Genomic DNA, 17,543 nt, shown 5'->3' with positions numbered 1-17,543 from the left:
TCGTGCTCACGGGCGGCTATATGCGCTGATGGTTGAGCGCGCGGGCGACCGCAAGCGGGGTGTGGGCAGGTGGCCGCACAAATGGGCACCCGTGCACGAAGGCACACGCGCTAAGGCGCAGCTCCCCCGAGTGACCCTCACTCGGGGGGAGGGCCACGCGCAGGGGGGTGCGCGCGGCCGCTCGTGCGTAAGGGCGTGCGCGCGGCTGCCTTCACGTGCATGCGACCGCCTTTGTGCAGGGGCGCGCGCAGCTAAGCCCCCCCCCTGAGGGGGGTCACTCGAGGGTGGCCCCTGCGGGCCAGGGGCGAGGCCCCCGCCAAGCAGCAGTGCTGCTTGGCCGCGCTCGCATGGGCCCCACGCGCGCGGAGGGCCGAGCTGGGCGTGCCCGCGCCTCTGGGTGGCCTCCTTTGGTCACCTAGGCTGCCACGTGGCACTTCCTCGAGCTGCCACGTGGTGCTTGCAATGTTCTTCTTCTTTCAGTATTCTGTTCTTCTTCTTTCAGTATTCTTATGCATAACAAGAAGGAATTCAACCAAAACTTAAAAAAAGAAAAGAAAAGAAAAAGAAAGAAATTGATGCTTTTGGCTTGCAGGAACTATGAGTTTAATCGACAACATTAATAGATTAATTACAAAAGACAAACTATTAACCTTCCAATATGAACTCTGTATCCGTGCGTGCATGATATATATACAGCATACAGCAGCTAAACGACCACTAAACTTTGATTCTACCAAAATTCATTTTTTATTTTTTTTATCAAATTTTTCGATTAAAACTTGATGTTGGATATATTATGATAAATCCCAAAATTAGATATGTTGATTGTGGGGGGTTTTGGTCTATGTAATTTTGAGATCTATAATAATAATAATATATATCTTGTCAATTTTTGTTAACAAAATTTAAAAAAAAAATTAAGAAAAAATAAAAGTTAGTGAATATATGGTAACAAAAATTGAAGTAGAATAATAAATTTGTAATGGAATGAAAAATTAATTGAGAAATTGGCGGTGTAATTACCTTTTATATATTAATGCTTCACAAAATCACAAGCAAAAGTTTCAAAACTAGAGAGTCAAACATCCTCTTGGGGAGAAGTAGATTATAATGGACTATCTTATTGATACCTATTGCTTTACACTTTGAATTATACAATGCGTTATAAATAATAAAAATATCTCTTTTATCTTATCGTCTTTGGTGAGTGGTATTTTAGTTATGTGTCTTATCGCTTTACGTCGTTTTATCTCACTATCTTAGGTGAGGAATATTTTAAATATTTTAATTATATTGTGTAGTCTAAAATGTAAGACATAATATACCAATAGTATTTTTTAATTATAATTACATGCAAAATTACGTAAACTAAATGAAGACGACAAAAAAGAATGAAAATCAACATCAATCATCATATACCGGAATGTGTCCCATGACACTATTCATTAACCAATCTAATTATTTTTGGGTACCCTAAAGATCACTTCTTTTTTTTTTTTTTTTTGCGTCCCTAATAATATTCATTCATTTGGGTACCCATGGCGTATATCTTATTTCATTATTTTAAATATTAGGGGCCGAGTCAATAATACAAGATCATCTATGAGTAAACATATTAATATTTGACAAAGTATTAACTAATTGCCAGGGAAGGAAGCAACGGCCCACCTAACCCAAACCCAACCCAAAGATTTTGACACGCCTCATTCATTGGTCACATACGCATATATATATTCAACGAGGAAATTTATGAAAAAGAATTATGAAGAAACCTGCTGCGAGGCCGGTTTGTCCTCCAAGTGGCAGCCAGCCCAAGAGTCCTCTCCTCAATCAGTACAAGCAGAAGCAGCCAGTAGTCAGTCCCTTGCATTATTTTAATCCCATTAGCCCGTAGCATAGGTTGAAGGCAGTCTAAATTCTAATAAGCCCTTGGATAAGAAAAACCCGACAATGAAATGAAGCCAAACTTATTTAGCACGGTGAGAAGCCATGGATGCAGCTTTACCTACTCTCATGGCCTCCTCCTCTTCCTCCTCCGGCTTTCCTCCAACTGGGTCTTTGCTGGAGTCATTGATCCACATCTCTAATGAAGCCACCACATCTGCAGAAAAGCTTCCTTCATCTATACAGGTCAAAAATGTGTCGACCATGATCAGAAGGATTAAGCTTCTCTCTTCACTGTATGAGGAGATCCAGGAAGAAGACAGCCCGCTTCCTCCATCCTCAATCCTGTGCCTCACCGAGCTCTTTTCGGTTATTAAAAGAGCAAAGCTTTTGATACAGGATTGCAAGGAAGGGAGTGCTCTGTGGAATCTCATGCGGACGGAACTTGTTTCGAATCAATTCCATGTTCTGGTGAAGGAGCTGGGGAGAGCTCTAGATATATTACCTCTGAGCTTGCTTAATCTGACGGTGGACACTAGGGAGCAAGTGGAGCTCCTTCACAAGCAAGCCAAAAGGGTCGAATTGTTCGTTGACCCTCGAGAGATTCAGACAAAGCAGGAGCTCCTCCAAGTTGTGGCACCTAGAAATCAGAAGAACAGCAAGGACAAGGGCTTCATTGACTTTGACAAACTGGGAGGGATCTTGAGCCGCATTGGTTTGAGAAGCTCGTCGGATTATGAACAAGAAATAGCAAAGCTAGGGGCAGAAGCAGAGAAGCAGGCTGGCACAGGCGGGCTCATCGTTGTCTCTAGCATCAACAATCTCATAACTGTTGTTTCACTAGCCAAATCGACAATTTTTACCAAGGAGGAAAATGGAAAAGGCAATGAAAACTTGAGGCTGCGCTCGGCATCATTTAGGCTTCAGGATCAGTCTTCATCTTCCCAGTCAATAATTTTCAACATCCCTGATGAATTTCGCTGTCCAATTTCACTGGATTTGATGGGGGACCCTGTGATAGTAGCATCAGGTCACACCTATGATCGAAATTCAATCGCCCAGTGGATAAATTCGGGCCATCACACTTGCCCAAAAAGTGGGCAGAGGCTAATCCACATGGCCCTTATACCCAATTATGCACTCAAGAGTTTAATCCATCAATGGTGCCAGGAGAACAACATACCAATCATTGAGCCAACAGCTTCATCTTCTTCAAGCTTGGACAGAAGCAACAGCAAGAGGAAGTCATGTGATAATGCAATTGATCACGTCTCCGCGACAAAAACTGCCATGGATGCTGTCAAAATGACAGCTGAATTTCTGGTGGGGAAACTGGCAACCGGGTCACCAGATATCCAGAGGCAGGCAGCATACGAGCTGCGTTTACTTGCAAAAACAGGCATGGACAACCGCAGGATAATTGCTGAGGCAGGAGCCATTCCATTTCTGGTTACGTTGCTTGGTTCCCCTGACCAAAGAATTCAGGAGAATGCCGTCACTGCCCTCCTAAACCTGTCCATTCTTGAGAACAACAAGATACTAATAATGGCGGCTGGTGCAATTGACAACATAATCGATGTTCTACGCTTGGGGAAAACCATGGAGACCAGAGAAAACGCTGCAGCGGCTATCTTCAGCTTGTCCATGATAGATGAATTCAAAGTGATCATTGGTTCCCGTCCCAGAGCCATACCAGCCTTGGTAACCCTCCTGAAAGATGGCAGCACAGATGGGAAAAGAGATGCTGCAACAGCACTTTTTAACCTTGCGCTTTACAATGTCAACATGGTAACTGTTGTTGCTGCTGGTGCAGTTCCACTATTCATTGACCTCTTGATGGATGATACGGCAGGCATTACGGATAATGCTTTGTCAGTTCTTGCTCTGCTTTTGGGTTGTTCTGAAGGGCTGGAGGAAATAAGGAAAAACGGAGTCCTGGTTCCCCTTCTCATTGATCTCCTGAGATTTGGTTCTCCAAAGGGGAAGGAGAGTTCAATAACTCTGCTGTTGGGGCTCTGCAAAGATGGTGGGGAGGAAGTTGCAAAACGATTACTCATAAATCCACGAAGCATTCCTTGCCTCCAGAGCTTGGCTTCTGATGGGTCTCTGAAGGCTCGAAGGAAGGCGGATGCTCTGCTTAGATTACTCAACAGATGCTGTTCTCAGCCTCGCAATCCTGTTTGATTTACACACTGTAGGAAAACATCCAAGTAAGAAAAGTGTAAATTTGTGAAACTTATATAAATGGAAATGGTGTTCATTTGCTAGTGCAAGTTAGAGTTATTAGTTATTTTATGCATAAATCGTGAATATCACAAAGATAAATACTTGGTTAGCAACGAAAATTTTGAACCTTTGAAACTTGTCGTGCACGAGCCTACTCAAACTTTCAAGTCAGGTGCACAATCATAGGATGGAAAGTGCACTCTAACCACAATTCAAATACCCACTCTTCCAATAAGAACATTCACAATATATATGATGCTCAATGATTTTCTGTGTGTCTCATAACATACACAGGGACTTCTACTTATAGAGGAGAAAATCTTATTTGATAAGGTTTAGGAGATGAAGATCAATCAAAATTCTAATTCCGTAATTATCTCCCTTGGAGATAATTTTATTTTAGGATGAGACTCATCTCATCTTATTTTTATTCCTGATCAGATTGACTCATCTTGATCACTTTTGAATATTAATTAACCATTTATCAATTATGATATTTTTCTACATCTCCCACTCGGCATGATAGGTCAAACAATACTCAAAGTATGAGTATAATCTCTCTTATCAGAGTAAACTTTCGTAAAGTAAAATAAGGCGTGTGATCTGTGAGATATAATTGAGAAAAATAGAAGGAAAATATTTATCAGAGAGCATTCAGCTCCAATCTAATGAGACATCTCTTTGTGCCTTGACCTAACATTATCTCATTTTCTCAATAAGAAATTATTATTTCATATATATATATATATTCACAATTGTTCAAATATCATAAAGATATTATAATTGTCTTCACAATTGTTCAAATATCATAAAGATATTATAATTGTCTGGCCATAGAATATATATATATATATATATTCATAAAAATGGTTTAAGTCTTCTTCTTATACTCATATTAGTTCATTTTGGATCAATTGCCCTTCCAAAAATGTTCCATGAGTTGAATCTATCCACAACTTCATAATATAATCAAAAAATTCCAAAAAATACATCTGTAACTATGAAACACTTGTAACTTAACAATGAGAATCAGTCATAAAAATGGTTTAAGTCTTCTTCTTATACTCATATTAGTTCATTTTGGATCAATTGCCCTTCCAAAAATGTTCCATGAGTTGAATCTATCCACAACTTCATAATATAATCAAAAAATTCCAAAAAAATACATCTGTAACTATGAAACACTTGTAACTTAACAATGAGAATCAGGACTTTCTCGTTAACGAAACACCTATAACTATGAAACACCTGTAACTTAATAATGAGAATCAAGACTTTCTTTAACTTATATATAATTCCAAAATATGCTGATATTCTACTCTTGTGTTAGTTTTGATGATAAAAAACAAATGATTCATATCTTTAAGTCAAATATATGATTTTCAGATTTTCAAACAAAAATCAATTTCAATTACCTTTGTGAAAATGAAAACCAAATGAATTTCATGTATGGAGATTTGCTCAAACAAGTATTATGAAGAATCTCTTAAATGATTTTTATAAATTAGTTTTGAACAATTGGATAAATGAAGCAAAACACTTTCAAATGCAAAAGACCATGCATGTTCTTTATAGATTGATATTTTTGTCTTTGACATGATTTTAATGATGAAATTTAATTATATTTTATAAAAGAATTACTTTATTAATTTGCATTCACTTGGTGCTCTAAATTTCTTTTATATGATTTATTAAGTACTAAACTTAATTTCATCATACAATTAAATTTTGATGACAATTGAAATATTATATTTCTATTTGATCAAAAATTGTTGAATGAAAATTAAATTCAATGTCAAAATATCTTGTGATAAATTTCTTATGACATTTTGGAATATTGTGTTTTTAATTGATTTAAAATAAATTTTCAATAAAATATCTTTTAAATAATAAGAAATCATTTTTTAGTGCATTCAGGATCATCTGTCGACAAACATTAGAAAAATGCATGAAACTGTCGACAATCCTCTAAGACTTTCAATAGTCAGTAAGTTTATAAAAGCAACTGTATTAGAGTTTGACAAACAACTGTCGACAATCAATAAGTTTGCAAAGGCAACTGTCAACGATTTATATACTTCTGTCGACAGTTTTTCATTTCTAAGCCTATTATGTCAATAGTTTATGTTTATGTGCTTTTGTCAACAATTTGTTACGCAGAAATCTTCCATCAGTTAGTTTTTTTAAACTCCAATAGTCACAAATGACTATATTTATCTTGAAGCTTTTGGGAGGCCTATAAATATAAATTGAGGATGATCTTGAAGAGGCTAATAGATGGAATGAAGTGAAGTGAACTTACAAATTATTTACATCTTCTCAATTGTAATTGTACATTAAATTTTCTCTCTCAAAGGCTTTGATCTCAATTTGTATTTTATCATTCAAGCCTTATTTTTACTTTGAAAGACATTGTAACTAATAGATTCATCGCATAGATTCTCACTTATTGTACATTTCTTGTATTTTCTAGTTTGGGTAGCTAGAGGACCTACTTATCTAAGTAAGAGGTTTGCAAATTTCTAGTGGTTAATGCTAAAGGGCCTACCAATTTTGGTAGGAGAATTAATGGATTGGTTTACAAAATCCTTAGTAAGGAATTAAGGTGGTGGATTATACTTGGTTTAAATCGAACCACTATAAATCCTTACGTTCATCTTTTGTTTATGCTTTTTGTTTAATTTATTATTTCAAACATTTCAATAATTCTCACTTGAATCATATTCTTATTTGTTTTGAAAAAGATTTCAAGTTTTCAAGCTAATTTTTAAATAACCCAATTCACATTTCTCTTGGATTGGTGCCATAACATTTCAAACCTATCACATGCTTTATAACATTCATATAAAAAATAATAATAGTTTAACACTAAAAAACTTTGTTTCAACATAAAGAAATGAGAAACTTAAATTGATTTATCTAATAGACATCTAAAAAACAAAAAAAAAACTAAAACTAAAACTTAAATTCTTGAAATCACCACACACCATGTCTATGCTCCAAACTCCTTATTCATATTCACCCCAGGGGGAAAAACATAAAGGGGGTGAGATAAATCTCAATAAACACAAATGAGCTATTAATCGTATTTAAACATGAGATAACTTGAACTTGTATCATGAGGAGACACGATAAATTCTACCAACTTATGAGGGTAATGAACCTTCGTACGTAGTTACTAAACTCCAATCTCGAAACTTGCTTGAGAGACCATAACTTGATTCCATGAAAACACGTAAATAGTTTATAATGTATTTATCTTTAAACTTGGTTGGAAAAACAAATAGATCTTAATGCTATTCTCTTAACAAAACCATCACACCTTGTTGTCTATGTTGTAGCAAGGGAGAGATAAAGGAGTAACAAGAAAGGAAAGGGAAGAGGTCGACCCATATGTTGGAAAATCTATCCCATCCTATAGTTCCAATCCAATAAGAAGAAGAAGAGAAGAATAGAAGAAGAAATTGTAGGATAAATGGAAGGAAGAAGAACATATATATGGCCATGGACTTGAGATTCAATGCAAAAAACTAAATTGAAATAGGATTTGAAATTCAAAACTAAATTATAGTTCCAATCCAAGAAGATTTAGAAGAGAAGAATAGAAAAAGAAATTGAAGGAATAAAAAGAAGGAAGTAGAACATATATATAGCCATGAACTTGAGATTTAATCCAAAACTAAATTGGAATAGGATTTGAAATCCAAAACTAAATTGTAGTTGTAATCCAAGAAGAAGAGAAGAATAGAAGAAGAAATTGCATGAGTAAATGGAAAGAAGAAGAACATATATATATAGCCATGGACTTGAGATTCAATCCAAAATTAAATTGGAATATGATTTAAAATTCAAAACTAAATTGGAATAACATTTAAAATCCAAAACTAAATTGAAATAAAATTTGAAATCTACAATCTTTAACTTCCACATTTGTCCTTTACTTTTTTTCTTATTTATAATACATTCATTTAAATCTATTTTTCAATTTATATTTACAACTCAATAAATTATAAACTCTCAATCGCTCCCCATATGAATTTAAACCTTACATTTTCTCTTAAAGATTTAAATCATAACATATTTAAAAAAAATCAACTTATTCATGTCATATCTAGAGAACTTAATTTATTTATATCCATAAAATTCAAAGAATTTTCAAAAATATTCTAGAAACTCATGTCATGATAGGGCTAAAATCTGAACCTTCTATACTTTTCATTTTGGTTCCTACCAATAATTTCAGGTATCACAACACTCTAATCATTTTATTTTATTCTTGATCAGATTGACTTTTGAATATTAATTAACCATTTATCAATTATTATATTTATCTACAAGAGCTCCACAGTTCCATCTTCACCAGACGGGTTTTCCTGTTCTATTTGCTTCTTCATCAGATAGTTTTTATCTATGTCATCATTAATGGGATATAGCACTAAAATCTAGCTCAAGGCAGAAACTTTTGTTACTCAAGATTCATTCAAGACAATTGGGTAGTAACACTGGGAAGCAACTCCTAATTACTATGTACAGAAAGCAATGAGAAGAAAATGAACTGCAGGATGGATGTTATTGCACATCCATATAGGGTTAAAGAGCAGAGACGTGAATTATTTAAGATGAGAAAAAGATGTACCCCAGAGAGAGAGAGTGCAAAATCAATCCCTTGATTCGAATTAGAACCACAACATACAAACAGAGTACCAGATGTTTTATTGATTTACACCACTTCAAATTAACAGTTTTCTTGTCTCCTCCTGCTTTAACCTGTAGAGAGCCATGAAACCATATTATCACAGAATAGTTGATAGAAATCTTAATTTGGCTGGATAATCCATTGTATGATCATATAATCAGAGCACTGAGGAACTATTCTCTGGTTTTTGGGCAAGCGTAGAAGCCAGCCTTAGGAACAATACTTAAGGTATGTGTTCTGAAAGCAGAATAGCTTTACTCCAGTTATTTTGATAATGATAAGGTGCAGATGCAGAAATGGTAAATTACAACAAAGAATAGACAACTTATTGAAGCTGAAAGAAAATTTGCTATCTACATGTTGAAGTGGGACATCATCAATTTTACATGAAGTGGGGCATACCAAAGGAGAATTGGAATACACCTATTACTTGAGCTCTAACACACATCTAACTTACACAAATTACAGCTGATAACCTGTCAATCTTACTGTCTCACACTAAGATATTATTGCACAGAAATATCCGGTGTAGGTAAGGTTCAACTTCTGTTCAACCAAGAAGAGATCACCAATCTGGCAGCGAGCTCCCGACTCATTTGAGAACCATGGTTCACATAACATCGGGGATCTAGTTAGTCTTGTAACTCCATAAATTCCAAGACAATTTGTGTGCCCTTTATTAAGTAGTTCCAGAACCAGCTTCCACTATTCATCAAATTTTCTTCAATAGGGTTTAACTGGACTGCTAAACCTGAAATGAAAATCAAATAAACAGTAAGCAGATGTACCAATGTATGATTCCAGCAGAAACTTCTGCAGCAACTACAGCTATACAGACAAAGCAGCCCCATGAAATATGGGAGAGAGAGAGTAGACAAATATTTGGTTGGTGAGAAGATCAAAATGACCTGAGACCAAGGGAAACAGGCAACAAATTATGACGACAATGTATTTTTTACAACCCAGATTTACCAAATAACTGACAATTGGCTTTCCACTAATCAGACCATGAATTGGCTTTCCAAATAACTGACAATTGGGTTCTTATTTTAATTTTTAAAATGCAGACCATGAATTACATATTCAAACAATAAAAATAAGTCCTGAAAGTGAAAATCCTTTTTAAACCAATTTTCTTTCCTTTCAAACATAATTATTTGGCAATGGTAACTGTTGGAAAGTTTGATATATATTGTTTGGCAGATTTGGCACCTGGTTCTGTTAAGAACCAAGGCCTATATTCTATGATTTGATAGTTTTTTCATTACACTTGACAATCGATCCCAGTTAGTGGATGTAATTAGCAGCATGATTTGAGAAATCTGAAGTTAGAACACCCACCTCCCCCAGTGATAATCCCCAACTCTAAATTATAATAGTCAAGTTGAATGGGATCAACAATATGGCTTGGTCACAATCACAATTTGATGATTATTCATGGTGTGGCCAAGATTGGTAGCCTGAATGGTAAAATCAAAGAATCCCCCAAAACTAAAACTTCTTATCAAAAGAAGGCCACAAATAACTTCCTGGTTATGCCTTGATTGTTACAGTCTATCCAACTGAGAATAGCTAGTGATTAGGACAGATCTGGAATCCTACTAATACTGGCATTGCAATCATATGAGGATTAGAAAGCTAGGGAAAATTGTTGAAAAAAGCTACGTTTAGGTATGTGACAGGTGGATCTGCAATTTAGAGGCAAAACATGGATCAAAATATGAGATTTGGAGTCTGAAATTGAAAGATTAGAGAGAGAGACGTCTCCTAAGCATCACACCTAGGTTTAGAATTGCATCTTACAATTCAAAGAAAGCATCGGGCTTTAGAGAAACCTAAAATTAATCATTGACTAATGGGAAACAGAAATTAGAATAGTATTTATAAAATTCCAGTAACCCTATTTTTACTAGGATTAGGAAATCCATTCCTATTGGGAAACTAAAAAAAATGGATATGCTTTCTTTTCGTATTGGGAAACTAAATAAGATCTAAAACTATTAATATTAAGATAAAGAAAAAGACTAAATAAAACCCTAACATCATTAAAGTCAACAAAAAAGACTTTAGGAAACATAATCAAAATTAAGCAAAGCTTCTAGGAGGGCTTTCCTTCATTAAAGCATCACAAATCAATGCTTGGGCTTTGGAACCAATTTTAAGACGCCTCTTAAGATTCTTTAGAGGTTGCTTCCAACATCCACCATCAATTACCAAGTTATTTATTGGCACTGCAGAAGAAACCAGATATACAGCATCCAAAAGCTACTCAGAATATGAGAGGCCAGGAGGATTGACCTATAGCCACCTATAAGTCTTTCACTATTAGACGTTCAAGGCTAAGTGCGTAGATGAAGCCACTGTTTCTAAAGCTTGAGGATGGACTTATCCATGATTTTTTTTTTTTTTGGGGGGGGGGGGCGGGGGTTGTGTTTGATGGAGAATGATCTTGTTCAGGATTAGACCCCAAGTAAGAACTCTCTCCCTACTTTCTAAGAATTCTTTTCCTATATCCAGCATGAATAGATTTCCCAGGTGGGAGCAGAATGAGTTCCCAAGTGCCACTAGTGTGTAAAGCAGTCATTTCACCAAGCATTGCCTAATGCCACCACCTATAGTTTTAGGAATGGAAATATAAGACAAGGACTATACAAATGCATAATAGGGTGAAGATAAACTATGATAGCTGAGAAAATAATAGGTGGGATGAGGATAGCCCTAGACCTCCAATTCATAAAACTTATAAGCGTAGGAACAATAAGCTCAAAACTGAATAGACGATGCCTATTGCGAGTGGTTAATGATTAGATTCTAGTTATTCTTCTTATTCCTTTTTTGTCAATTGTCCGTTTTTCATTAGTACTAGAAGTCTTTGTATGGTAGGAGACTTCTTCAAATTCGGTTGCTAGCAGTGTGCAGTGTCCTAGTAGGAGTCTTTTAGGGTTTCCTTATAACTTATTAAGAAAACAATCAGAATAATAAACTCCTTTTTCCCACATACTTTGTGTGCAAGAGATCGAAGGGCAGAGCTGCTCGACCATGAAGCCATCTAGGTGGCCGCCTAAGGCCCGCATTTACGAAGGCCCCAAAATTTTACAATTTATATATTTTTTCTTTTTTCTTTTTAATAATAAATATTTGAGAGCAAAATAAAATCCAATTTTTAGCCCAAACTTGAAAATGTTCTTAAATATGATAAGACTTTCTAATATAGATGGTTTAGATTTATTTTTAGAATTAAGAGTGTTAAAGAATAACTTTTCAAGAGGAAAAAAAATAGTTCAATGGAAATTCTTCATTACATCAAAAGAGTCGATTATTTTCCAAATGCATATATTGCTTATAGAATATTGTTCACAACTACAGTTTCAATAGCTTTTGCACAAATGAGTTTTTCAAAATTAAACTTGATAAAGTCGTATTTGAGGTTAACTATGTCGCAAGAAAGATTGAATGGCTTAGCTATAATATCCGTTGAATATGATTTATTAGATAAACTTGATTATGGAGATTTAATCAACAATTTTGCATCTCAAAAGGCAAGAAAAATTAATTTTACATAAAACTGAACATAGTTCAATACATGTTTGTGAAATGAAAAAATGTTCATTATTGGTGAACTTTATCTTTTTAATGCTATCAGTTTAATGCTTTGTTTTGTTTCCTTCTACGGGAGAATCAATAATGGATAGCTTTTTCTCTCAACTTGAACATACTTTCTTAGAGTTTCAAGGAAAAATTAGTTTTGTTGTTTTCTTTGTTTATTGTAGTAGGTTGTTTGGTTTCTTTTGATCTCTCAGACATTATATTTTAGTTGAAAATTCACTGTCGTTAAAAGATTATCATATTTTGTAGTTGAAGTTCAACTTTTTTTTATTTTTTAATTTAATGAAAAGATAGAATTTTCCCCAAGAAATGTGTATTATTTATTTTTTTACAAAAGCAATTAATACTCTTGAGAAGGCCTCGACAAACTTTTTTCCCTAAGGCCCCCCAAGTTGGTTGAGTCAGCTCTGTCGAAGGGTTCTCCCTAACGAGCTCTAGCTTAAACATGGGTCAACAAGGACAGAAGTCCTTGAAAGAGTTAGCTACAAATTTAGTTAATCGCCCATAGACTCTATCCGTTAACAGATTACATGTGGAAAAAGTGTCTTTTTGAATGGCAAAGGGAGGACTTGCATCAGGAACCGTGGTGTGGGAAACCATTGAAGTAGGGTGTGAATCATCTAGAATAGGTAAAGGGGTGTTAATTGGTGCAAGTATAGATTGAGATCGCCGATGAAATGTGAGGAGATGGAGGAGGGGAAGTCGAGGAAGTAGTGGCATCAGATGGGTAAACTATATTGCCAACATATGGGACTAGAAGGATGTTAGTGTGGCGTGCAGTAGAGGTAAAGGAGAAGAAGGGGATGGTCTCAAAGAAGGTGGCATAACATATATAACATAATAGTTGAGATCTAAGAAATAACACCGGTAGCCTTTTTTTAAAGAGGATTAGCCCAAGAAAATATATTGAGGAATTGAGCTACTAGCTTGTCTTTGCTTCATAAACAAAACACGTACACCCAAAAATACAAGGAGGAAGAGAAAAGAGTGACTATTGTGGAAACAAGATTGAATGTGGAACCTGATTGCGTAACACAAAAGAAAGCATGTGATTGATTAACAAGTGGTAAGTACTACATCTCCCCAAAACTGCAATGGGACATTGATTTGAAGGAGTAAGTATGAGTTGTCTCAATTAGGTGTCTACTTCTCTATTCAACCACTTTGTTTTGTAGAGGAGTGTGAGGGCAAGATGATTGATGAAGAAAACCTTGCAAAATCATAAGAGACTAAAAGGAAGTAGAGAAATATTCACGTGCATTGTTACTGTGTATAGTTTTAATGGAAACACCAAATTGGCTTCGAATTTCAAAATAGAGGCTCAAAACATAGAAAATAATTCTAAATGATCCTCCATTAAAATCAACCAAGAACACCGAAATAATCATTAATAAAAGTAATGAAATATCGAAAACCCAAAATTGAATGGACACGACTTAGAAGACTCAACTCTACCCGTGATACGACTCGAAACCAGACTGCTAACATGTTTTTCGAGCTAACATGACTCATATTCTAAAGATGACAATTTGGATAAGCCAGAAACCATTTGTTAAAGTTTTTGAAGACTAGGATGACCCAAGTGGGTGTGGATGGTTTCTAGTAATGTAGTAATAGTACACGCCATAGGGATGATTGGAATGTTAAGATGGTAGAGCCCCTATGACATACGCCTTGCACCAATTGTCCGTCCCATACCCTGATCTTACACAAGTATAGAGTTAACAACCAATGTGACAACAATTAAGGGAGCAAGTAATTTGACTAATAGAAATCAAGTTAAAAGGACAACCAAGAATAGAGCATAGTGTCTAAAGATAATGAAATCCATACCTTGACTAGGAGTCAAGGATAGAGTATGTTGGGGATCTTGGCTAGGCTACCTTCGCTTGTAAATATAAGGAGATCCCTTATACCTTACTGGAGATGACAGCCTTTGGGTGGCTACTTGCTCATCCAACTCAGCTTCATCATGCCTTTCTTTATGGCTACCTAAGGATAGGTCAATGGGCTAAGTTTGAGTAGTAGTAGGAATGGTCTGGGCATTAGGGCTAGAGCTAGATTAAGGACCATTTTGGGGTGCAAACAAGAGATTAGGAAATGGGATGTCATCAAAGTTGTAGTCACCATAAAGAGTCTCCCCCTGGCGACCAACTGGAGAGGAATCAAAAAATGGAATGGACTCAATGAAGGTAACATCTTTAGAGACATATAGATTTCGAGTTGATGGATGGTAACACTTATATCCCTTTTGAGTAGGTGAATACCCTAGAAAAACACACTTGACTGCCCTTGGATCCAGTTTATCTCTATGTTGTTTGGAAATGTGAACAAAGCCAACACACCCAAACACTCTAAAAGGAAGAGAGGTATGCAAATGAAAATCCGAAAAATGAGTAGTTAGGCAGGCAAGTGGACTTTGTTGGTGAAGGATCTTGGTTGGCACTCGATTAATAAGAAAAGCAGCAGTAAGGACAGCTTCTCGCCAAAACATTTTAGGAACCCTATGATGATGAAGTAGGGTAGGCACCACATTAAGGAGATGTCTCATCTTCCTTTCAACTACTCCATTTTGTTGTGGAATATATAATAAGATTCATGGACAGTTCCTTCTTGCTGGAAAAACTGATGCACATACAGCCAGGATTGAGTGCATTCCAGTGCTCCCAATACAACAAATTGGTATCAGAGCATGGGTGTTCATCAAGAAAGCCAAGTTTCTTGGTCTAAGAGACATAACAAAGTCGCAGTAATGGTTTCAACCGCATCTGCCACAAGATATGATATAGAAAAGTTCGATGGGCATAACGACTTTGGCCTATGAAAGATGAAGATAAGGGCCTTGTTAGGGAATCTTGGATTGGAAGAAGCACTCGAAGGAGAGTCCAAAATGCCAGCCTCATATTCCACAGAAAAGAAGAAGGAAATAGGTAAGAAAGCCTATAACACTCTAATTCTAAGCCTAGGTGATAAGGTGTTGCGAGAAGTCTCCAAAATGAAGACTACAACAGAATTATGGTTGAAATTAGAGTCTCTTTACATGACTAAGTCTTTATCAAGTAGGTTGTACTTAAAGGCTAAATTCTTTGCATTTAAGATGAATGAAGGGCAAAAACTACAAGATCACATAGATGAATTTAATAAGCTGTATCTAGATATTGACAACATATAAGTCAAATATGACGATGACGATAAAGCCCTAGTGTTGTCGCATTCTTTACCAAAATCCTATGAGACTTTTGTGGATATTCCAAAACACGGTAGGGATACCCTTACACTTGATGATGTAATAGGAGCTTTAAACTCCAAAGAGTTACAACAAAAGGTAGAAGGCAAGAACACTACTAGAGATGTTCTTGCGGTAAGATCAAGGCCTGATAGAAGAGACCCTAGAGGAAGGGATAGATCTAGGTCAAGATCTAAGAATGGCAGGAAAATAATTAAGTGTTACCACTGCCATGAAGGACATATTAAAAAGAATTGCCCTAAGAGAAAGAAGGAATTTCAAGAAAATGGTAATCCTGAAATTACAACTTCTATATGTGAATTTGACTATGATAGCGCAGATGCCTAAGTTATATCTGATAAGGCAGATAAAGAGGATTGGATCTTGGATTCGGGTTGTTCCTTTCATATGACACCACATAGGGATTGATTTCTAAATTTTAGGGACATTGGTGGTGGTAAGGTATTGTTAGGAATTACCAAGAATGTAAAATTATGGGAATTGGAGACATTAAAATCAAAGTGCATGATGGAACCATTAGAACATTGACTTCTGTGAGATATGTTCCAGTTTTGAAAAGAAACCTAATTCCACTTGGTGAGTTGCATAAGAATGGCTACTCCTATAAAGGAGATGGTGGAGTTTTTAAAGTGACTAGAGGCTCACTAATATGCATGAAAGCAGTCCTTCAGAATGCAATATATGTGCTGCAAGCATCCACATTATGTGGTGATGCAGCAGTAAGTGAAAATAAGACCTATGAACATACTAGGTTATGGCATTTTAGGATGGCACATATAAGTGAGCAAGGACTTAAAGAACTGTCCAAGAAAGGGAATTTAGGTGCTGGGAGTGTTACAAAACTAGATAAATGTGAATCATGTATTTTTGGTAAATTTGTAAAAGTTAAATTCCCTAAGAAAGCTATCCATTCCTCCAAGGCCCCTTTAGAATACATTCATTCAGATCTATGGGCCCTACACAGACCTTATCCCATGGGGGTGCTAGATATTTTCTATCTATTATTGATAATTTCTCTAGGATTGTTTGGGTTTATGTATTAAAAGCAAAAGACCACACTTTTGAAGCTTTTAAAACCTGGAAAAGCATGATAGAAAATCAGAAAGGTATTAAAATTAAAATCATTAGGACTGATAATGGCTAGAGTTTTATAATAAGGATTTTAACCATTTGTGTAATGAAAATGGTATCCTTAGACACCTAACAGAACTAGGAAACCCTAAACAAAATGGCTTAGGAAAAGGATGAATAGAACCCTACTTGAGAGGGTGAGTTGAATGCTATTTCATGCTAAATTACCTAAAGCATTTTGGAGTGAAGTTGTAGCTACCGCAGCTTATGTGATAAATAGATCCCCATCAACTGCCATAGGTTTTAAAACTCCTTATGAAATGTGGACTGGTCATCAGTTGAGCCTAAACCATCTGAGAGTATTTGGGTTGAGAGTATTTGGGTGTTTAGCCTATGCCCATGTGAAACAAAGAAAATTAGAACCTAGAGCTAAGAGAAGTCTGTTTATCCGTTACCCTTCTAGAGTAAGAGGATATAAGCTGTGGAACCTGGAATTAGGAATGCCAAGGACAATGGCAAGTAGGGATGTTACCTTTGATGATAATTCCACTATAAAGGACATTACAATCGATGACCCAAAGGATGGGGAGAATAAATCTAAGGCTGTGGAAGTTGAACAGCAAGATGAATCTCATGATAATGTCTTTGATAGTCCTTATGATCAAACATCTGATCAACAAGAAGAGAGTGAAGGTTCTTCTAATATAGACAGTCAGCCTAATCTTGGAAGATACAAAGTAGCTAGGGATAGGCAAAGGAGAATCAGTAGACCTCCTGTTAGGTATGGATAATCAGATTTAGTATCATATGCAC

At 36.0% G+C, this 17,543-nt stretch overlaps 2 protein-coding genes across 2 annotated transcripts in view; one reads left to right on the top strand and one right to left on the bottom strand.

Moving 5' to 3' along the window:
• Positions 1-1,886: 1,886 nt before the first annotated feature.
• Positions 1,887-4,157, top strand: LOC127805844 (U-box domain-containing protein 1-like). The gene has a single exon (XM_052342647.1). The coding sequence runs from the start codon at positions 1,990-1,992 to the stop codon at positions 4,066-4,068; it is 2,079 nt and encodes a 692-aa protein (XP_052198607.1). The 5' UTR covers positions 1,887-1,989; the 3' UTR covers positions 4,069-4,157.
• A 4,882-nt stretch (positions 4,158-9,039) lies between these two features.
• LOC127805993 (UTP--glucose-1-phosphate uridylyltransferase 3, chloroplastic) overlaps positions 9,040-17,543 on the bottom strand; it is a 79,911-nt gene continuing 71,407 nt past the window's right edge. The window contains exon 17 of the mRNA XM_052342909.1: positions 9,040-9,557. Within this exon, the coding sequence (XP_052198869.1) occupies positions 9,439-9,557 (119 nt within the window). The 3' untranslated portion in view covers positions 9,040-9,438. The remainder of the gene's footprint in view (positions 9,558-17,543) is intronic.

This window comes from Diospyros lotus, chromosome 7 (genome assembly GCF_014633365.1).
Source record: "Diospyros lotus cultivar Yz01 chromosome 7, ASM1463336v1, whole genome shotgun sequence".
Lineage (NCBI taxonomy): Eukaryota > Viridiplantae > Streptophyta > Magnoliopsida > Ericales > Ebenaceae > Diospyros > Diospyros lotus.
This window is presented reverse-complemented; position numbering and strand designations above follow the sequence as displayed.